The sequence below is a fragment of the Phytophthora infestans genome, genomic scaffold, assembly GCF_000142945.1.
Source record: "Phytophthora infestans T30-4 supercont1.14 genomic scaffold, whole genome shotgun sequence".
Lineage (NCBI taxonomy): Eukaryota > Oomycota > Peronosporomycetes > Peronosporales > Peronosporaceae > Phytophthora > Phytophthora infestans.
Genome location: NW_003303745.1, coordinates 836,760 through 860,129, shown reverse-complemented (window position 1 = coordinate 860,129; position 23,370 = coordinate 836,760). Strand labels below are relative to the sequence as shown.

The window sequence follows — 23,370 nt, the reverse complement described above, 5'->3', positions numbered from 1 at the left end:
AGTTATCATGGCGTTGGCAAGGACATGAAAATAACTTTCGACGCCGGGTTGAAGGCAAGCATACACATATGTCAATCTTTCCATACTTTCGAGCATATGGAACTGATAAATTCAAGATTACCTTTGTAAAATAGTATGAGGTTGTCAACCAACAGCATCTTCAAGCTTATGAACAGCTCTGGATTGCAAAGTTTAGAAAATCAGCAGTGAATAAGAATAATTAATTTACGATAAATCATCTGCGTAAGATGGATTATCGAGAAAACAATAAAAAAAAAGCATTAGAGCCTATATCAAGCAATATTATAAAGCCAATAAGCAAACGATGGGAAGCAACTTCTAAGGAGCGGCTGGCAACTCGATCCAATTGCGAGTGTGGTGGTAAGTATTCTGCTGCAAATCGCCATGTTCACGTTCGATCGCTAAAACACAAGTGGTGGCTAGAAGAACAGAGTGCTTCGACTATGATATTTTTTTGTGACCCTGGTGTCGTGTAGGCTACACTGAAGCTGCTAACACTGTAGTATGATAACGAAGTATCATTGATGACTTACTCATTAAATTTACAACGTCCTACTAACAACTTCGAGTCGTCTAAAAGGTCTCGTACTTCTGTCTTCCTGTGTCAACATAACTAAAGCTGCAGAGTCCTCAATGAACTGCCTTCTATCTTATTGAAAGCTTCTGGTATCAATGTTTCTACTTACTTCTAGCCTGCAGTGCTACTCATGAGTGGGAAGATGATCTGCAAGACACAAGCCAGCTACCAAGTGGCGTCGAGGACGTCCCCGCTACATGAATTCGGGCTGGGTCCGACGTATGGCTTGCAACTGACCCTACATTGTAGGACAAGGGAACTTGTCCTTCATTGTGACAGAGCGTTTGCAAGACCATGGAAATTTTCGTAGCTGAAGATGACACATTCGTGTCGCTTGAGGAGGCGCTGGCCTTCATCGACGGCTGCGACATCAACGACCAGAGCTTAACGGACACATTGGTTCAGTGCTCACCCGTTGATCTATTCAGTCAAATCACCCCATTGGAGCTGATCGCTCCCAGAGCGCCAGTCAATACACGGAAGCGTGCCAAGCCGCAGCGGAAGCTGTCCGCGTCTTCCTCGAGTCAGGACGATAAACCGACCAAGAAGCGGCGAGCTAGAAGTGCCGGGAGCTCTTCTACTCGACTACAACAACGTAAGCGTGCCGAGATTCAAGCTCTACGAGAACAGGCGCAAGAACTCGAGACGCAAGTGGAACTACTCAAGCAGAACAAATTCCTGTCTGGAGACGTCGTTCTAGAATTAGATGACGCGTCCATGAGCGACGGTGCGTTAGTGAGTCAAGAGAAGTCGCCTTCCAACTGGCATGAGATGGCTATTGCGCAGTATCGAGAACGTCTCGTGTCAGAGAAAGACGAACCGCCGACTCAAGTCCATCCTAGCCAACCAGGAGAAAGTGAATGGCGCTCTCCAAGGACTTTTACAGAAGCGCTCAGTGCTCAGTGGTATGGACTACGTGTTCGCAGCTCAGTTGGAGATGGAGACAGCGTTTCTGTCTCCGACCGATGCGACGCCATCGCAAGTGAACAAGAAGGTTCAAGCTCAGATGGAGGACGTCGTTCGACGCATGCACAAGGCGGCCAAAGCTCACTTCAAGGAGCACACGGTCGCGCCCGCTATTAGCTGCGATATGCGCATCAAACAAGACCCACGACGCGGCAAGATGATCGAGTTCGTCACCTCAACGCCCATGTCTTGTTCGCTGGAAGACGACTCGGAGATCGTGTGGAAGGAGCTGTCGACGTACCGTGAATACCCGGACAAACTCTACAGATGCGTAAGTTTTATAATTTAGAATCTGATACGGTATCGGATAAAAAGTTCGTCATGAGTCTCAAAAGTCCCTCGGGAATGCTCGAGCTGGACGGCGTCCAGTACTTGGAGAAGTTCGAGGAAATGGACCGGACTATCGTAGCTGTTGCCGAGCGCATGGTGTTGCCCTCCAAGAGCTTACAGTATTGGAACGAGAGCTGGCTGACAATTACACCGGCAGCCTCTGACGCGGGTGTGGCTGTCGTCGAGATCTTTCTCCAACTCTACTTGGAGCGAGACGACGGACTGGTGGCGTGTCCAGAGGACCTCGCGTATGCACAGGACGTCGTCATGGGCTGTTTGGGCAACACGTTGCGCAAGTTCTTCCAGACGCAGCAAAATAGTCTCATGGAGAAGGCTGGACGTGTCATCGTCGCCTCAACGCTGAGCGATTCTGTAGCTAGATACACAACGTAATTAAGCATGTCATGACTGCACTCTTGTACAAGGTAGACGCGATGAAGAAGGGTATACGCAGTAGAGCTCAGCTGGCACTGTAAGACTGCAGTGTTTGCTCTTTTGAACTGTCAAATGCATGCACTGTAATTGTAATATTCATGATATCAGACGATATTCGGATTGCCCCGCATTAGTCTCTTCCAGCAGCTGAAGTGGCGGGAGGGGGGGGGCTAACTCTTAAATTTGGGACTATCAACTCGTTCATCCAGATAAAGTGAATCAAACACGTAGCGAGTGTGTGGTCGTGGACCATTTGTTTACCGCAACACCCCTGTCATTGCCGACATGGGGGATTGTGGTGATAGTAAGTATGTGTAATGGGGTAAGGGAATCTTACTACGATTTAGATGCGACCACACAAAGCTTTATCTAGTCCTCATCTTCATCGCGCGTAAGGTCCTGCTCTTCTCGCACCACCCCCAATTTCTTCAGCTCCTTGACCAGAGCAGGAATCTCATCATTAGCTTCATCACCTTCGTCTTCATGTACCCGTGTATCACCAAGAATACCAACTCGAGCAAACCCCCCTACAATGATAGATGCCGTCAAGCTGTTCCAGCTTGTACAGACCCACGACACAATATCATTTCTATCAGGAGGAGTAACCCGAAAGACAGAACTCGGTGCCTCCCGCTGAATGTCTGCGACGCGTTCTCGAGCTACGTCTTGCATCTCCAATCGAAACGCAGTATTAGTACGGGCCGTGATCCCAAGACGCTGCGCTGCCCGACTCACTTCAAGAGCGTGATGATCTGCGACTTGCTGTCGTAGTCGGTCGACCCAAAACTTGCGCAATTTACTCTTGAACGGGTGATTCCACGCTACGTCTGCTGGCTGGCAGACGTAAGTGTATCGTGGTGGTACTTTATGCAGCACAATGTTGATAGATGCTGCATACTCTACGACTTCTGGGGTCCAGTGCCCCGAGAAGTCATCCCAGAGTAGCAGCATCTTGTCTTCTATGTTGGGGCGGTTTGCGAAGTGATACTCCAAGAAACGGAGAGAGATTTGCGAATTCCACCATGCAGTTGAATTGCCATAGATCTGGCACTGATGCTGCGTCTGAAGAGCATCCATTTTGGGCCACAAAACTGGCCCAAAGCCGTGCTGGTTCATCTCGTTGCTGCGTTGTCTGCACTTATCTTTTGCATCCTTCGCTTTGAAGATGATTATTGGGGGGTATTTGTTGCCGTGCCAGTCTGCCAGTAGCATAACTGTCGTTCTCTCCTTATCCTTGCCAGCACATTTAATCCAGATCGTTTTCTCTCCTTTTGCATTGATCGTTTTTGTAGGCAAGTACTCGTAGAACACCGCTGTCTGATCCGCATTCAGCACTGTAGTGATGTTGTGCTCGAGAATCAGCTCTTTCACCTCTTTTTTAAACTCTTCCGCCTTCAACTGTGCATCTTCGGGTGTCGTTTGACCCTGGCGGGTTTTAGCGCGAATGGAGAACCGGTTGCGCCGCCTAAAACCCCTCCGCCAAGAATGAGATGCGCTAAACAACGACGACGGAATGCCTCGGTCAGCGGCTACCTCACGGGCCTTAAAATGCAGCATCTGCTCCGAGACTGGACAACCTTCTCGCCTTAACGAGCTGATCTACATCGAGATGTACGCTTCTGCACCGTCCGGGAGAATGGTACCGTCGCCAAGTTTGCGCGCCCTTTCGTAGTAACCCTTTCCTTGTAAGCACATCAGTTCGATGAGGACCCGGGACGACTTCCAGTCCGATATAAGCTGCATCCTTTTTCTCCATTCTCCTTGGTCAGTCACAGATGGATAAAACTTCTCTATCGCTTTACCAGTGTCATGAATTACGTCCAGAAAAACAAGCACTTCCAGCTTATGCTTGTAGGTAAATGACGTGCGGCTGTAAGTTTTTGGTTTCTTACCCGTACCAGTGGTGCACTGACGCCCCATAACAGACCTGGAAATACAAGATGTTCGATGTCGACACGAAGCAGAATCACAAGTGGGTGTCAGCTCCGTTTTAGCGGTGTCGGTATAGCGTTTTAGTGCGGGCAGAAGCTCACAACATATGAACTCCATTCAGGTTTCTATTGGCTAATATGGTCTGTCGGCAATGAGAAATCGTCGGTTATGAGAGGGGTAAGGCGGTACACTGCTCACAACGACTTAAAGTCGCGGTTGCAGAATGGAATCATCATTCGACTGCAATCATCTGGTTTGTGAAAAAAAAAGTAAACGGCCTGTTCTCAGCAGCGAAAAATTTGGATGGCGATCAAGATGGGGTCAAGGCATTACTGCTCAGCTCGTCAGTTTTCCTTTGTTGAGGTATTCTCTGTTTACAGAAATGAGGATTAATGCTGCTTTTTATAAAGTTGGTAATTTTAGGCATGAAGTAAGTGCACCCTTCGTCACAATTGGTTAATTAGAAAGAGTGAGCGGATGGCCACCATACTGTAAGGCAATGACTTTGGTACATGCTCTTGTAAAGTGCGGTAGGGCAGGTCGGTTGGTTTATCCGGCTCATAGTAATTATCGGAATTAAAGTAGTTCGACCTTTTATTGCATAATCGGATAGTTTCGGTGAATAGTAGAGTACCAGCGGTTTGTCAGGCAGCGTCTTTGATTACAAAACAGTCCCAGACTTAGATCCCCTTTTGCTTCAGGATGATGATTACATCATGTCGTGGTGCGCATCATGCACAACAGTGTCCCTAATTCGTGCACTTAGCAACAGTCATTGTCAAATTGGCCACGAGAGCGACATCAAGGCTCATTACAAATTAAATTCTTAAAGTAATGCGAAAGGAGTCTACGTTTCAAAATGGATACTTTTGTGCTCTCCTTCTTGTAAGCCTTTTAATCCGTGCTGTATGTCCTACTGTAGACCTATAAAGCTGAATAATTTTAATCTCGCCTAGTTCATTGCAAATGCAGCGCCTGGTAGAAGATTCTAGACGCTCCAAGCAAGGAAAACCACTACTTACGATTGCGTCAAGTAGTTCGATATCGCTTTACATACCTCCACTGCAAGCAGCAAAGCTGGTGATCATAGCCTATGAAAAATAACAAATACACTTTGTTGGTTTAAGCCCCTATTGAACCATTAACCTGGTTGATTTCGAAAAAAACGAAAAGGTTATACCAGCGCGACACAATTTATGAAGTAACAATAATCCCCCCCAGTGTCCGTAGTTCCCCTTAAGTAAAGTTTTAATGTGAGCCGAAAAGGGAAGTGGATCCTCAAAAAACTGTCAAAGGCTTTGAAACTAGGGCGAAGCGAAGGCTGGGATAGTTAAAAAAAAAACGAAAATGTATTGTTTTTTACTTTTTTTTAAAAAAAAATGCAAAATTGTCGTGTACGAAACGCTAAGTTTAAAGCCCGGAAAGCGGTGAGAGCGTATGGGATGGCGCCAAACCACCGTACCAATTACGGAGTAGGTCGGCGCGATCGATCGCAGGTTCGTGTAGAATCTCCGATGCAGGACCAACTGAAACATACCGGAGTTTGTTGTACGTAGAAAGCGTCGCATTTCTCACAACGACGACGCTGCCTTGTAAAATGTCTCCATTGGCGAGGTGACCCCACGTCGTACAAACTATATGGTACCCGGAATCATCAACAAGGAGTAGCTCTCGCTTATCAGTCGTCTTCCCCTTCCGCGTTACAATACGCTTCACCGAGCCCAACCGATGCACAATAGCAATAGTTGTTGTTACAGACCCGTCCGCAACTGCCGCAAGGTTGGCAATTGTAGCGGTAGGTATTCGCGGGGCATCCAACAAAGGAGTTTGGGCCAGGTGAATATCCGCATTGGATCCAAAGGATATCTCAACGCAATTCTTCGCCGAAAACGCAGGTTTTATCCGGCCACCGGAGAAGAAGCAACTGTTTCCAGGAGCAATGACGTCACCATAACTTGTAATTGCCTCGTTGAACAGGGTAGCCCGGTAGACGATCTTGGGTGAGTCGGCAACGAAAACTTCAAGCAATGTACCATTATTCTGCCAGGTTTTCCATTCACACACGGGATTTCTTGCTATCACACGAATCACGTCACGGGTTAACGACTGCAGCCTCCTCTCGAATACTTGGGCAGACAACGCAGGATATAAAGATGACACCTTCAGACGTGCTCTTGCGCTGTCCGAAGGTAATCTGGTAGGTCCCGAAAGCAGCATTCTTTCTTAGTATACACACAGCTTTCATCATTCCACGCGGCGTTTTTTCGCAGCTCTGCAATTCGATGGAGTAGTAGATCGTCGTGTTCCGGAGGTGCAATCGTTACCCAATGCAAGGCAACACCGTATCGATAGCGCATGGCGCCGAGTTTAGGTCGCGTTGCTGCTCTCCCGAACGGCGAAAAAGGAACACTGCCACCAACTAGAGATAGCAGTCTCAACAGACCTGCATTTAAACGACGTGCTTCGCTTGAATCTGGATGATCCTTAGCAAATATGAGAGACTCTTTAAATCTCTGTGTGCTAATTAACTTTCCAAACTTCTCCATTGTTTTGCCGTGCGTAACTCCAACACGTGCTGCCTTCTGCACCGTCACGCGCCTCTGCATTTGATTAACCAACATCGACGTGAAAGCCACAGATCTTTCGAAACGGCCATCGCAGTAATGCATAAAGTGGTCAACAAATCGCTGCGGCAACGGACCAGGAGGAAGAGGATCTGACCCCGTAAGAAAGAAATCAGGGAAAACACTCGCTAAAAGTTTAGCGTTATCCACCCATTCCACAAACGGTGATCGACCACACTTGATAGGGATCACTGGCGCACTTAAAACATCTTCGGTCTGGTTGCCCTCGATAGCGCCGAACATAGCATGTATTATTTCGTGAACAACTCTGAATCACTTTGATCAATCTGAGGCAGAACAGCTGAAGCTCGTACAACAACCTCATCAGTCAAGCCACCGTCATCGATTTCACATCCACGGCTTTCAGATGCAATCTCTTCGTCGATGCCGCTTACAACATCGGACTCGGATATGTGAACTTCACTTTCAACGGCAGACGCCATTTCCCGCAGCAACTCTCGACGCCTCGGAGTGTCTACCACTATAATTTCCTCTTCTCGAAAAACACTATTGATTCCACTTAAAACAGCCAACCACTTGAAGACTTGAAAAAAACACCTCGATCGTATATACTGCAGAGAATTTTTTCCGCTGAACTCGCCATAATTCACGAGGTCCGATGAATGTAACTCGAGGCATACCTGTTAAATCCACCTTCGGTAATTCACGAGCTAGCTCGAATGGAGTGTTCGTTGGGAAGCAAATGGCGTGACCTCTTGAATGTTTTCCCGACAGCGATATTTCGAGTCCAAAACATCTAGCGGTTGAAATACACCACAAAGAGGCGTCATTTAGAGAGGGCAGCCTTCCGCAACGACCATAATCTTGACCTGCAGCGACACTAAACTCATTTTCACGCGGGTTGGCATGACATCTTTTGCAAAGTGGTATTCTTTCGTGGTCTCGTACGAGCTCAGGAAGCAAATAGTAAATTCTATCTCCAAATAGTAAAGTTGGTCGCCGTATGCGTACTCCTACGGCGACATCAAGCTTCGGTTCTTGTACGAATGAAAACAAAAACAGCATTCGACAATTTAGCCTGCAAAAAACTCCATCTCGCCATATTGGCATTCCACATACTTCCCTGTTTGCGTGGGAACGGATACGCAGGCGACATGTAAACATTCGTATGCATCCCTAGCTTTGCCACTCGATGGCGACACGCGAAAGAACATCTCGGTCTTTTCTCCACGTTGGGATATTCTTCACGTCAATCCAATTGCCCGTTTTCTGATAATCGACCATTTGGAGCCTGTAATATCCTCGCCGAAAACACAAATACGTTCGCAATTCCTCTGCAACAGCAAGAGGAAAAACACACATCTTAGTACTTGTGTAGACATAGCATTTCTACTACTACTACTACTACAGCTTACGGCCTCCGTCGTCCGAGCTCAGCAGTACAGCGTGCTGCTGCTGCAGATGCCGCCGCATGTCAGGGCACCAGGGTAAAGCTGAAGACCTCAAAGCTCAAGCTGTGCTGCACCTGGTCTAGTCCGTTCCTTGTTCTCGCTCAAATCGAACAGTTACCCGGTAAACCGGACAGTTGCCGGCTTCAGTTACCGGCTTCAGTTACCGCGACGAATTAATCCGATTTGGGCTGGCTAGCCTTCCAGACTATCCCAGTATAACCAGTAACTATCGACTTGGTGCCGCTCTGAGCTGTCGTGAGATGGACATGGTAGCCTAATTTGAAGGTTAGAGACGGATCGAGTAGTGACATCATTGTTCGTACTTAGTAAGACTAGTCCAGCCACAAGCCCCCCCTCCTTCTCTATTCATATAACGTATACGCGATAATACACGATGATACCTCGGCGATCATCGATACTGGCAGACAGACAGATTCATCACTCTATAATAGGGAAAAAGTAGCTCCTCTCACATCGTCACTGCGAATACATATAAAACTCTACGTTTTTCTACACATGTTTAGTCACGCGTCAGTAATCCACGTTTGCTCGATCACGTCCAGTTCTTATCCACTAAGTGACATAATCGATTATGACCAGGGCCAATCCAGCAGCTTACGATCAAAGCCCACGTCAGTGCCAGTGCTTGTCTTGTAGTCAGTTTTTATTAAAAGAAATCAAGAGGTATGCGCGTTCTACTAGGAGAGTACGATGAAAACGCAATCTTGGAGGAGGCATTCGCACTGATTGACGCCTGTGACGGATTTACGAGTGAAGGAGACAGTAGCAGCGACAGCACAATGTTAGGGAAGCGACTCAAGGGGAAGTCGAGCCGGAAGATGAAAAATACATCTAAGTCAACGATAAAAACAAAAAAGAAGCGGGTACGACGCCCAGAGACGTCCTCGACAGCATTCCAGCGTCGTAAAAAAGCTGAGCTGATTGCCCTACGTGCTGAAGCTGCCGTCCTGGAGACTCGGCTAGCCAATTTGCAGCAAAATTGTCAGAACTCATGTTTAATTTGATATCGCCCGATCGTTATCTCGCCCAATGTGCAGAACTGACAAGAGGCATGCCCACCTACGATCTCGCATACATTTTTGACGATTGATGCCTAACTCAGCTTCACGTTTCCAAAAAAATGCTTGCTTGTTGGAGACGCTTGCCTTACATCATAAACAATGTTGAGCGGATTTTGCCTCCACAATTGTTTATTTGCCAGCCTAGGAGACACCACCAATGCATGCAAGATTGTAGGTGGGCATGCCTCTTGTCAGTTTTGCACATTGGCGGGATAACGATCGGGCGATATTTGCAAGTTGGGGAAACCGCCTTTTCCAAGCTAATTGCCAGTTATTGTAGCCTAAAATTAAAAATGACCAATGACTGGCCCGTCCGTAATTTCAGAGTGTGAACGGTTCAGTGAACGGTTCACACCCTTACGGGTCAGTCATGGGTAACTTGATTGGGAAATGGCGTTCATAGGGGAAAACGAAGGAGGGCCCTCACATAAAAACACACAAATTCAAATTGAAAATATACTTTACGTCGGCAACGGCAACAAACAAATTTGCCGTTGCCGACGAAAACAGCTATTATTATAATTATTCGTCGCAGCGGCAAGTCCATTTTTTTGGCAGTTACCGACAGAAATCAAGAGAACGCAACAAAGCTATTCATAAACAAACAACAGTATAACCATTCATGCTGAAACTACCTGACGATCGGAAGCCACAGACTTCTCTTTCTACGACGTGAGGGGTCTCAATTTCTCAACCTTTAAGTTCAAGGAGACTTTATCACGCTTTCAATTTCAATGACGGAACAAGTTGCTCACATTGACCCCCCCCGCAACAACACATCCAGCTCATGATGCTGCTGTGGCTGCGTTGCATGAGTGGACGAGATCGCATGGGCTCAACGTATCACGGAGGCGGGCTCGCAAAAATGAAAAAGGAGATGTCTGTATTCGCAACTACGAATGCGACTGCGCCGACAAGCCCTAGTGCGCCCAGAAACTTTCAAAAGAAGAACGTGTGCGCACCAAAGGAGGTTCTAAACGCTGGGGTGCCCCATGCGGATTTCGTTATGGGCCAAGGACAAGAGTCAACCTACCGGAGAATGGTCTATTGTCCACGCAAGAAACGGAAGTGCTATTCACAACCACAAGCCGTCTACTGATGCACGAGTTCATGCTGCTCATAGATCAAGGGCGGCGCAAGCTACAAGCGAAGCTACCCAGCAAACTTTGCACAATGTAATTGAGGCCTGGCGTTCCCGTTGCCAATATATACCCAACCATGCTGAATCAAAAACCCCGGCTCAATGACCCTTCCTAAATATGTCGTAATGCGAAGAGCGCTGCTCGCCGACGGATTCTCGCGACATCGACGCCTATTGAAGCTCTTTTCAAGCAGATAAACGACGAAGGATCCTTCTACCGATACACTGCTAATGCTGAAGCGCAGCGCCTCGAGTACATGTTGTGGGCCCACCCTGCTACAGCTAATCTCTACAAATTTCATTCCGACGTAAAAGTGATGGACTGCACCTACAAAACAAACACGTTTGATCTCCCGCTATTTCCACACACTCAGGGGTCAAACAAACAGGTACATTAATGAGAGCTTATGCAATGACCATCAGCTCGATCCGAAAAGGGGCGAGGAGAGGCGGGTCTTTCTTGTTCGTAGTTCTTGTTCTCCAAATGCGAAGTGAGAAGTGGAGGCCACGTGTGTAATTGGCAGCTTTCGGGGAGTACACGTACCGGTACTACGCCGGTAATACCGGTCACAGATAATCTCGTGTGGAAGACACAATTTCCTCCCTCCGCTCCGCTCCACTATGGAATACACCTTTCCACACACTTAGGGGTCAAACAAACAGGTACATTAATGAGAGCTTATGCGATGACCATCAGCTCGATCCGAAAAGGGACGAGGAGAGCGGTGCCCCCATTAATGGTCATGCAGTCACCCTCACTAATGCAGTGTTGTACCCCCATTTGTCCAGCCACCATATTTGCTGACCGCGCAGTGACGGACTCCTTGCAGAGTCGAGTGTAGGTCTTGTACGCGTCAGATACCCATCGGCCGCGAAACTGAATAGTCAGTGCATCCACGCCGGAGCGGTACATATGGGTCGCCCCACCTGCGCGAAGGGAGTGTGTACTAAAGTGGCGAGGGCTCTTGCCGGTGCGGACGGCAGCACGCTTTATAGCTTGGGACAAATCTTCAGCTGATACGCAGGCTAGGACTCCTCGGTGTGATATGAACACCGCGGCTGGAATGCTAGCCGGAAGACCTTTCCTTGCTTGAAGAAGTACAAGAGCACCGAAAACAGGGCAAAGGAAGTGATGGCCAGAGCGTGAGAGCATTCTTGTCGTAGGGGTTCCGCCTTGGTTTGTCTTCGAACCGATAAACCGTATCCACACACCCTGAGCTTGCGATGGATCCTGGGTTGGCCTGTCCGTCGCATCGACAGTTCTAATGTCTTCAGCTCGAAGTGCAAACCACTTGAACGAACCTCCTCGGATTGACACGATCTCTGATCAACGTAGGAGGAAGAAGTACGCCAAGCACATCACCCCCCATAAAGCTTGCTCACGTGGTGTAGCCATCGTCAAGCTGCGAAAGCAGGCTTCCAGAATGTCGAGTGAAACCGGTTCCTTACGAAGCCGCGGTGTATCGAGACGGCTGATACCTTTGAGAAGCATGAGGATTTCTGGGTGTGCGATCGGGAAGCTGTAGCCGAAAGTGGCGAAAAAGTGTCGTACGCCTTGAAGAACCGCTGATATAGAATCACTACGAATTGGACCGCCGGATCCGAAGCCGAGCTGAAAACCGTGGAGAACGAAATCTGAAATATACTGCACTTTCAGATGAATGGAGACGTCGAGAAGATATGGGTGAGCGCCTCTGCGTGAGATCCAACTGGCCCACTTGCCTAGGGATCACCTGTACTGCACAAATGTGGAGTCGGCAACGGAGTGCGCGCGGAGATACACTGCCAGACGCTGGTTAGGCCTTGTATATCCACCGGCGGGGACACCTGCAACCAGCCGGAAGTTAGCGACGTAAAAGAATCCACAAACGACGCGTTAGCGGTAAGTCGGGAGCCAGCATCTTCTCGGACGTTGTCTGCGCCGGGTATGTGGGACGCAGAGAGCCGGAGTCGAAAAGGTGATTCCCACCAACTTAGCAGGCGAATTAAAACTTGAGCCCTGGGATTGCGAGATGCCAATTTGTTCTGCCACGCGACGGCAGATGTGTTGTCGATGCGATAGGGTACGTGCCGCGGCCTCTTAGTAATGCGAGCGTTTGAAGTCCACCTTGCGCCCCATGTATGCACAGCGAAAGCACACGAGAGAAGCTCGCGGAAGTTAATGTCAAAACCATTGGTCTCTCCGTTGTTGAACGCCGCGATGAGATCACGCTCGGACGGAGTAAATTGATACGTCAGTGCCTCCTTCGCGAATATGTCAAGTGCGTAGAGACCGAAATCTGAAGCATCCGTTTCAACCACAATGTCCGGAGGCGGAAGTGCGTTGAAATACGCTAGCAAAACGCCGTTCAGGTGAGGGGTGTGCAAAATCATCCACCACCACAGTAGGTCATCCTTCATTGTAGCAGTCACGGGAACGCTCTGGAAGCGGTTGAGCCGAGCCTCGCGGACCCGTAGGCGCTGTGAAAATGATCTAGCGGCCCGAATACATGCTGCCACATGGCGTAGACTGCCGAGCAGGGACCGGTACCCCTTGCGGGTGAGTGAACTTGCGATGTAGGCGGAAGCTACGATTTTGCGGGCTTTGTCGATTTTGGCTGAAGGCATGGCAACAATTTCTGCGATTGTATCGAACTCGAGTCCTAGAACGCGCTGGCGCGTCTTCCAGAGAGTAAACTTCTCAGTGTCGGTAGCATCGACACCCAGGACGGCGACCATGGCAAAACGGAGAGGACGATCCATGTCAACGCATGTGGTGTCAATGTCGGCAGCCACGTTAATGTGATCGTCTACCCAGTGATAGTTGAAGAAGCCACCAGGAGAAACTGCATTCGAATGACTGCCGTGAACATGAGAGATCGCTCCGCCAAATATCTCGTAAAAGCCGGGAGACCCCGTCCATCCGAAAGGTGCTGATAACTCGACGATCAATGCGTTTTCTTCTTTGATAAGACCGGCAAACAGGCACACACTGTTGCTGTGGATGCTGATGTGGCGGAAGGCAGATGCCACGTCACCTGCCATTACACGGACAACCGCACTTGGAAAATCTTCTTTGGTTTTCAATATTTCTCGCGCTACGGCATCGCAGTGGGCGTAGTCCGGCTTAGTAATGCTGTTTTGGTCCGTGCAGTCGTTGATCGAAGTACCATCCGGGTAGGATAAGTCGTGGATTGTGCGACCCGACGTGTTGGCATCTTCGCTTCCCTTGTCGACGACGCCGAACGGACTTATAATTACTTCGGGCCACTGCTCAAGCAGATCAATGTCGAGAACCAGGCATCTCCAGGCGTCTTGCTCTTTCCGGATATTCTTGCGCAAAATGTTGACGCGTTCTTGAGCAGAGCCATGATTTGGTGGCTGAACCACTTGTCTGGGTGGAGCCGCCCTTAACTTGACTTCGACGCCTTCACAAGCAATCTTGTTAAGTTGATTTAAGTGCTCCTATCCTTCACACAACTTGTTTTGGACCGCCGGAACGATGTTCTTGTTTGGGCGATAGTCCTCCACTGTTTGGCCTCGAGTTAACTCTACGAATGCAGGTAGCGGGAGCGTCGACCGGCGTGCAAGGTCCGATAGAGCGTGCTGCAATGGTTGGTTAAGCAGGTAAACCGGGCCTTCTGCGCTTTCGTGCATCGCAGGGTAGTGTTGTTGGGGCATCTCGATGTTTAAACTGGCCATAACCTTGGTAAGCTCGGCATGCCGAACTTGTTTGTGCAGGTCTCGACGTATCCTTGCGTTGTCATGCGCCTCACTTGCTCTTTGACTTGATATTACAGGGCGAATTGTGCAAGTCCCTTCTCGGTCGACCGGCCTCTCGGTGGTACTAGTACGTACTTCCGCAACACTACTAGAGTGATCTGAGTGTATACCAATCAAACCCTGCGGGTGGGTGCGCGAATGCATAGTCGGAGGAGTCAGTATAACCGTGAGTGACTGTGTAGTCGGTCCGGACTGTATAGTCGAAGAGGGCTGTATAGCTGTGGATGACTGTATAGTCGACCCAGACTGTATAGTCGCAGGGTGCTGTATAGCTGTGGATGACTATATAGTCGGCCCAGACTGTATAGTCACTGGGTGTTGTATAGCAATAGGTGACTGTATGGTCAAAGGACGCTGTATAGCAATAGGTGACTGCATAGATAAAGGGCGCTGTATGGCTATGACCGACTGTCTAGACGGATCAGACTGTATAGTCGGAGAGGGATGTATATCCGTAAGGGTCGCCTCGCTTGTGACAAAGCCATCAGTCGCAACGGAAAGCGGAGGCTGCGGACCGGGCTCAGAGGCCACTTGCGGTGGGTTTTGATAGGCAAAATGACCCTCTAACACGCTAATTTCTCGCTCCCGCGCGTATCCTTTCGAGTTCGGAGCCGTGACGACTGTGCCTGCGGACGCCCCACCCCATTGAGTACGTTCGCTACCGCGGAGCTGCCGCCAGTGTGAAACCTCATCGCGTAAGGAACGAAGCTCGCGCAACAGGTCCACTGGTGCTGCAGACTGCGGTACGATGGGTGTTGGGTCAGGCTCTTGATGAGAAGGATGGTCAGCAGGAAACTCGGCCAATGCCACACCGCGTCCGGGCTCAAACGACGCCATAAATGTAGACAGGTCGAAGTCTTTCCGGGAGCTCGGGCGAATCTCAGGAGCAGCCGGTGTAGGAGGTTGTACAACTGTTGGAGGGAGCTGCACCATCGGGACAGTATCCCCTGCTGACTTTTTCACCCTCTTAGGCTTAGGAGTCGCGGCCTCGTCCTCCAGGCCGTGGTCGGACCCGTCTTCAGTGGCGTCGTCACTCTTCGCTCGACTGGTAGTAGCTGCAGGCGACGGGGTCGTGCGCTTGGGCGCCTTCTTCTTTCCCTTGCGGGCCTCGGCAGGCGCTGGAGAGAAAACGTTGCGGGCGGCAGCTCGCTTGCTCGTGCGAATCGGCGGAGGGTCCGAGGTGCTGCGGGCGGATGTATTGGTCCACGTCTCCTCTCCACCAGTGACGTCGACGACGTCGGCTGCTGGGACGGTAGAGGCGCTGTCCGACGGGGCCATGGTGGCCCTGGACGATGGTGAGTTGGGTGCGCTGGAAGACATGGTTTAGGATGACCCCCCCTCTTTCTTGTTCGTAGTTCTTGTTCTTCAAATGCGAAGTGAGGAGTGGAGGCCACGTGTGTGGTTGGCAGCCTTCGGGAGTACACGTACCGGTACTACGTCGGTAATACCGGTCACACATAAACTCGTGTGGAAAACACAATTCCCTTCCTCCGCTCCGCTCCACTATGGAATACACCTTAAATGTCATATCCCTTACCTTACTGCTATGAACACGTCGTTAGAATCACCATTCCCAAGCTCCATGAAAAAACGTGCCCTTTCTACAGAACTAGAGGAACGGCAATGATTACAAGCGCTGGGGAATGACTAAACATTTTTTATAATACAGTGAAACCTTTCCGATATGAGCCTTCTGCTCGTGGGACTTAAATCCACTCTCCCACACCTCCTGGGAGCTTTGACTACTTCGGCTAGCGAGCCAACGTCTATTTGACACGCGGGTTGCCTTATTCATCCCCGCACAAGACCATACCGCGGCCTACTCGTTTTCCCGCAAATTAGCTACTGATCCTACCCTACATGTGCACTGCGTGCCTGCTGCTTACGCGTCGCATAACCTTCATCCTGCAGCCCGATCCTATATCCTAAGATCCCTTACAGTGCTCGTCACTCTTCTGAATGGCTCGGTTGCCAGTTGAAAAATGGCGTCGCATGGCGTCCGTAACCGCCACGACATTACCACTTCCTCGTTCGTCGGTTTCTTGGGCTCGGGCACACAAGAACTTCAGTCGGCTTACTGTAACCAGCAACTAGCAGCCTCGAGATTGTTTGTATCAATCTTTGATTGCTTCGAAAGCACATACGAATTGCCGAAGTCGGCAGCCTAAAAAATGTGTGTACCAAAAATTGTAACTAGTCTGGACCTAATTTTAGTCTGGCACAAAGGTATACCGGTACCAACAAGTTTGTTCACAAACGATAGTAATCCATCTGAACTCTATCGCTAAAAATGATCATTATTTTGCGTGTTCTTAGAGAGTGTGATACTTCATTGCATTTTCACAAGTATTACGGGCATGGAGTCGAAATTAGAACATATGCATACACGTAATTGCGGCTACATGCAGGTGAAGAAACGTTGAAAGAACTGGCATTTCATAGTTTAAAAAATGATAGCTTATCCATGAGCCCAGGAGAGAATCACATACTTAAAATTCATATAGACAGTTTCAGTATGATATACCTCCTGGAACTGCACAGCGAGGTACACATTCATTTTATGGTACTCTAAGTTGGCATTGTAACGGGGTACGTAGCCCTAAGAGTACCTCTCGTTACATGAAGTGTGACACGTCATACGTCGGGATATTTGGTACAAGGTACCATTGGCTGATGACATTGCTTTTCTACAGGTGACTTATAGTTTGTATATTTAACTCAAGCTTAGCCTACCTATAATATTCCCATTTTACAACCTACCTTAAATTGGTCACTTCGCCCCCCTTTAGGCTAAGGGGGCCTGTGAACTGCCGTTCACTAAGAGTTTGTAAACTCTCGGAAGCCAACTTCCTCTAGCGAAGGTGCTGTGTGACCCCGTCACACTTGGCAGCACTCGTAGTCTATCCACGCTAACGCAAATAGACTACCTGAACCTCTCCGAAGTTCGTTGCCATGGATAGGAGCGACTTCTCCCATCCGAACGACTCACAGCTCGAGTCGATTCGGAAGATGGATGGCATCTTCGGGATGGAGGCCCTGCAGAGCCTGGTGGCGTCAACACCGGCCGAGCAGCTCGAGCGCGTCAATGCGTTTGACGCGTACGAGCAAGGGCTCATCGCACATGTGCGGGAAAACCTGCAGGCTCCGGCGGCGGAGACAAACCCGCCACACGCGAAGCCAATACGGCTATCGGCTGAGCCGTATGAAGGGGAGGAAGGTGAGAACCTTAACGTCTGGGTTCGAGAACCAGATCTCGCGAAGGACGCGGCTCTGATCTCGACCGAGCAACTCCGTGTTGTTTTTGTACTCTCCAACCTTAGCGGTCGTACTAAGGGTTGGGTGTACATGCGGGAGGCGATATCTCCTGGATGATTCACATCCTGGGCTCAGCTATGCGAACAGCTCCGAGCCGCGGTCCGCCCGGCAAACTACGAGTAGCGGCAGCGCTCGCGCTTCCTCTCATGCAAGCAAAGAAGGCGCGAGCTGCACGAGTACGTCCAAGAGATACGGGAGTCACGGCGTCCCTAGTGGGAAACCACTCGACGAACACGTTAAGATGACTGTGTTCATGGACGGCCTTTGAGTGGACCCAGCGCGCACTCAGCTGCTCCGAGTGCCGTCAAGCACCCTCGAAGAGGCGATTCAAGTGGCTCCTCAGGAAGAATACAGCCATCGCCAGGCGCGCACGCCGGCCCTGGGAATGGTGTGTCGAATCCTGTTCGATCAAACCCCAACGGACTAGTTCCCATGAACTCGGGTCAGCCGAGCAGCGCCACATTCGCTGCTTCGGCTGCGGGAAGCTGGGCCACTTCAAGCGCGACTGCCCCGCGGAAAGACTCCGCAGACGGTCATTCCCCAAGCCCGTCCTCAAGGGTCGCAGGCAGAAGCTAGGATTCCGGGGACGGGGGAACGCCTGAGGTCAATAGGGACGGGGCGCCCTACTGGGGAAGAACTAAGTCTTCGTGAAGGGTGCGCGGGTGACGCGTATCACGAGGACCTAGCCCCTGAGAGTCTTCGCACTCTCGAATTAGCGAAGAGCATCGGCGGGTTGCTCGTGGGACACGGATGTGTACGGGAATACGATCACCCCTTTAGAATCTTGATCGATTCTAAGGCGTCGAAGAATTTCGCACGCCGCCAGACGGTTGCTCGTAAAAGCAAGAAGCTGTCCAATGTTTTGGGAGAAAGCAAGGGCACCGGGACGGTGTCAGTGCAACTGGTCGACGGGAAGGTCGTCACTGTCCCCAACGTCCATGTGGATTTGGCCGCCAAGTTTGAGGACTTTGACAGCCTCGAACAGATCACTGTTCTCGACATGGATCCTACGATATGTTTTTGGGCATGCCCTGGCTTGCGAAGCACGAGCCCTGGATCGACTGGCGAGGCAAGACAATCGGTGCCAACCGCCCTGCGAAATCAGACATAGCATTGGTGAGTCATCTTCCCACCTCTGTTAGGACCCGGGGCGCCCGCAAGGGTTGCCAGGGTACCGAAGCATTCAGCGGATGCCTGGGAGTCGTCGACGTATATGACGACTCCGAGGACGCTTCGATGGTGGCGGCTCCCAGAGAAGACGCTGGCCAAGTGAGTAACTAAGATCCACAAGCGGGTAACATAGTTCCGCAGACAGCTGCAGCTGTCACGAACGCTGGTATTAGCGTGTTCAGGGTGGGTAACAGCGTTCCACACGGTTGCCCAGAACTTAACTGAAGAGGAAGACGTCGATTACGCTTCCTGTGTGGGTAACACGTACCACACGAGGCCTCGAGCGCCTCGGATGTCGGCTCCGACATCCCCAGACGTGAGTAACCAAGTTTCACGTCACGGTCGCCGTCGACGACGACGCCGCCGAGAGTAGGATCTGAGCCTCGTTCAGATCGACGTCGCTTCAAGCGACTCGGAGTCCAAGGCCCGGGCTCCTCCGACACGGCCGGTGGAGGAGTGTTATCACATCTTCGATGGTGAGACCGGTTTACCCGTCAAGGCATCTGGTGTCCACTTGGAGCCGTTGCCAGAGACTGCAGAGATACTGAACCTCGAGGAAATGACGGCTGAGTCTTTCTTGGCCAACCTCAAATCTGGATAGATTGCTGAGATGGTGCTCATGAGACCTGAGACCACTCGGGAGGAGCTGAACTCCTCCTCTGTCTTGGACAAGAACGTCCTAGAAGACCTAAACAAGCAGCGTCAGACGCGCTTGGGTTCTGAGATCCTTAAGAACCCCAAAGATCTGGTGTTATCTTTGGTGACGGAGTATGCGGAGGTGGTGAACAAACACCCACCGACCCAGCTCCACCAGATCGAGGCGTACGGCATGAGATCGATCTCGTGCCTGGCACGAAGTGCTGTGTCACGAGACAATGGCCTCTTCCACGCGAATGGTGCGAGGTCATCGATGCCTTCTTCGCTGCGCAAGCGCAGGCAAGCATGGTGTGTGCGGGAGTCGAAGTCCCCGCACTCGACGCCAACGTTCTGCGTTTGGAAGCCGAACGGAAAGTGGCGTCTAGCTCATGCTTATAACAAGCTGAACAACGCGACGGTGGCGGCCCAAACGCCGATCCCACGAAAGGATGTGTTGTTGAGCAACATGACCGGAGGCGTACTGTACAGTGCGCTGGATTTGGTATACGGATACTAACAGATCCTGACGCGCGAGAGCGACATCCTGCTCACCGCGGTGAGCACTCCACGTGGCATGCTTTAAGAGTGGCTCGTCATGCTACAAAGCTTGTCTAGCGCCCCGGCGACGTTCTACCGACTGGTGACGCATTCGTTCAGGCCACTGCGCGCCTTCGTACAGACGTACTTCGACTACATATTTATCCATATCCGTGCTGAGGGAGGCAAGACGGCCATGGAGGTGCATCTGGGGCACCTCCGTCGAGTGTTAGACGTGATGCAAGCGAACAAGATCAGCGCCAACATCGATAAGTGCATCTTCGCGTCACCAGAGATTAAGGTTCTCGGTTGCTTCATAAGCAACGTGGGCGTTGGGGCTGACCCAGACAAGGTCAAGGCCATAGCAGCATGGCCAACGCTTCGATCTCAGAAGGATCTTCGAAAGTGGTTGGGTTTGGCCAACTACCTTCACAAATACAGCGCAGGATACGCAGGCTTCGCTAAGTCCTTGTCGGGCCTCCTTCAGAAGGACGCCGACTGGCGCTGGGAGCAAGAGCGCCAAGATGCCTTTGACAGTATCATGGCCTGTCTCCAAGATACCCCTGTTCTGGTCCTGCCGGACGAGACGAAGCCGTTTAGCGTCGTCTGCGATGCCTCCAACTATGCCAACGGATGTGCACTGCTGCAGGCCGACACGGCTGGACATGAGCGAGTCATCTCGTTCCAGTCCAGGCAGCTCAAAGCCGCCGAACGGAACTACCCTGTCCACAACAAGGAGCTCCTAGCACTGAAATATATCCTTATGAATTTTCGGGCTTCCCTTCTGGGCTCACGGCCCTCCGTGATCTACACAGACCACGCATCTTTGAGGACGACGACAAATTCGCCTCACCTTTTCCAACGGATGGCAAGGTGGCTGTCCTTCTTTGCGGAGTACAACGTCCGCGTCGAGTACAAGCCGGACAATTTCGGACACTCTCTCTCTCGGCGTCCAGACTACGAATTTGCCCACATCACACGGGTGACAACGGATCTATATGATCGGATACGCATGGCGTATCGGGGTGATGAGGCTGTCGCGCCTAACGTCAAGTTCCCCGCAGCAGGAACTGGCGCGAAGTCTGACTGGCTTTCGTCGCGACAGCGCTCCCGGCTCCACCGATATGAGTTGAAGGATGACCTCCCATATTACCGGGTGGAGTTCAATGAACCTCCACGGGTGGTCGTACCCAACGACGAGGATCTGAAGTTCGACATCCGTGCGGAAGCGCACTTAAATCGCGAGAAGGCCTTCCTGTCGGTCTCTCAGGCCTTCTGGTGGACCCACTTGTACTAGTGGGTCGCCCGATACGTGAAGACATGTGAAATATGTCAGTGGGTCAAACCCGTAGAGCACGCTTCGGCTCCACCACAGAGCCTGCCCGTCCCGGCTGACTGCTGGAAGTCGATGAGTCTTGACTTCATCTTTGGGCTTCCCGCTGACGGACACGGCAACATCGGAATTTTGGTGTTCGTGTGTCGGCTGAGCAAGATGGTACATCTCGCTCCAGTACCCGTTACCGTCACAGGCGAACAAACCGCGAGGTTGTTCGTCGATGGCGTGTTCCGCTATCATGGACTTCCGGAGACAATTGTCTCGGACCGAGACCCACGGTTCACGGCTGTGTTTTGAAAAACGCTGTTTCCTTTACTGGGCACTCGTCTGCAGATGTCCACGGCGGACCATCCACAGACAGACGACCAGACAGAGCGTCAATCGACTGCTCGAGGACACTCTGTGCAGTGTGTGCGCGGAAGCACCACGTACGTGGCCGACGCAGCTTTCAGCTGTTGAGTTTGCGCGGTGCTCGCGTCCACAAGGTTCACGCCGTTCTACTAGAACGACTTCCGTCGCCCCAGGGTGCCTCTCACTCTTCGAGGAGATACTGACTGCTCTATTCTAAGTGGGGGAGAGGCTCGGAAAGCTCTTTCCTCCCAGGTCTCAGATGTGAGACCACTTTCGCTGCGGAAACAAGTGGAATCCTTTGTGGATACCAAGCTGAGCGTTATAAGCAGGGTCCGCGATGTCATGGTAGCGTCCCAGGACATACAAAAGAAGTACTCTGACAAACATGGAAAAGGAAACTTAATTGTATTTAAGATGAGGGATTAGTTGTACTGTATTAGACACGAGGAACCTACCTCTTGACACCGTCAGCTCTGTCGGCAGCAACAAGCTGAAACACCGCTTCATTGGACCATTCGCAGTCCTGGCCAGGAATGGTGTGTCGTACACCATTGACCTGCCTAAGTCAATGACGACGCACCCGACGTTCTACGTTGGACGTCTTAAGCGGTACCATGATCCACAGGAGGTTGCTGACTCGCAGACCCACATTGGCGAGGATCGGCCACAGACGTCGGCAAGGGCGTCGGAGCAGGCACCCAAGCATCGGTCTGAACAGCAAGGCTGTGGTCAAGACCGTACGCAGGAGGGGCCCGTATGAAAGGACCCCGGAGCCATACGCCGAGTACGTCGGGTACGCAGCATGCGCGTACGGCTGGGAGTGCGCCGAATGCGGCTCCGGACGTGGCAACAGAGCCTCGATACGTCGGATCATGCGGAAGGCCTCGTCAAGATCGGACGAGGAGGCCCGCCGGTTCACCCGCAGATGCAGGCTCGCGGCCTCACGCTTCAACAGGCCCAGGTGATCCGCAAGACGAGCGAGAACGCCCTGATCACGGCCTGGGCGGCAGCATCACTGCCAGTCCCAAGGCCAGGTGCAATCTTAAGCTCGAGGACGCGTTGACGAAGGCGGTCAGCCTCAGGGCCCTGCGTCGGACCCGCAGCAGAAGTACTCCGACATGAGTAGCGTTCGGGAGGCGCCGAGTACTCGTATTCGTACGAGGGCACCTCCGCCTGCTTGACCGGAACGGAGAAGTCCTCTACCACGTGAAGCGGATTCTCCAGAAGCAATAGCGTCACGGTAAGCGACAGCTCCTCGTGAAGTGGAGGAATTATGCCCACTCCGAGAACTCGTGGGAGCCGATTAAACGGCTCCTGATTGACTGCTCCAAGGCCGTCGCAATCTGGGAACAGAAGCGGCGGCAGCTTCATAAGTAGTCCGGGGCTTTTTGCCCGAACGGGGTACGGACGTTGACGACAGTTCGTATCCGCGCTCATCACGAGCACCAGAAGCCGCGCGCTTTAGAATGCCCCTTGGCAGCATGCGCTTGATGACCAAGTGGACGAACCGAACACGAAGAACACGCTGGTCCAGGATGCGGGACAGCAGCGGATCTTCATGGAGTTCCCGTAACTCCGAGGGTGAGTACTTGAGAGACTCAGAGCATGTCCTCACAAGAGCTCCAGTTGGAACTGTTCTCGGGAAGAACCCAGGGGTAGCCCCAGCGAGGGTAGATACCACCCCGGTTATCGGTTTTTTTACGGCAGGTCGTGAAGCTTTTAAGAGAATTTCGGTGCGGCGCG

The 23,370-nt window shown here is 51.2% G+C and overlaps 1 protein-coding gene across 1 annotated transcript; it reads left to right on the top strand.

Moving 5' to 3' along the window:
• Positions 1 to 1,369: 1,369 nt before the first annotated feature.
• On the top strand, positions 1,370 to 2,287 carry PITG_09156 (uncharacterized protein; the record flags this gene model as incomplete). Its single annotated transcript, XM_002903426.1, has 4 exons — positions 1,370 to 1,399; positions 1,449 to 1,514; positions 1,659 to 1,835; positions 1,880 to 2,287. The coding sequence occupies 4 exons, from the start codon at positions 1,370 to 1,372 to the stop codon at positions 2,285 to 2,287; spliced, it is 681 nt and encodes a 226-aa protein (XP_002903472.1).
• Between the last annotated feature and the right edge of the window lie 21,083 nt (positions 2,288 to 23,370).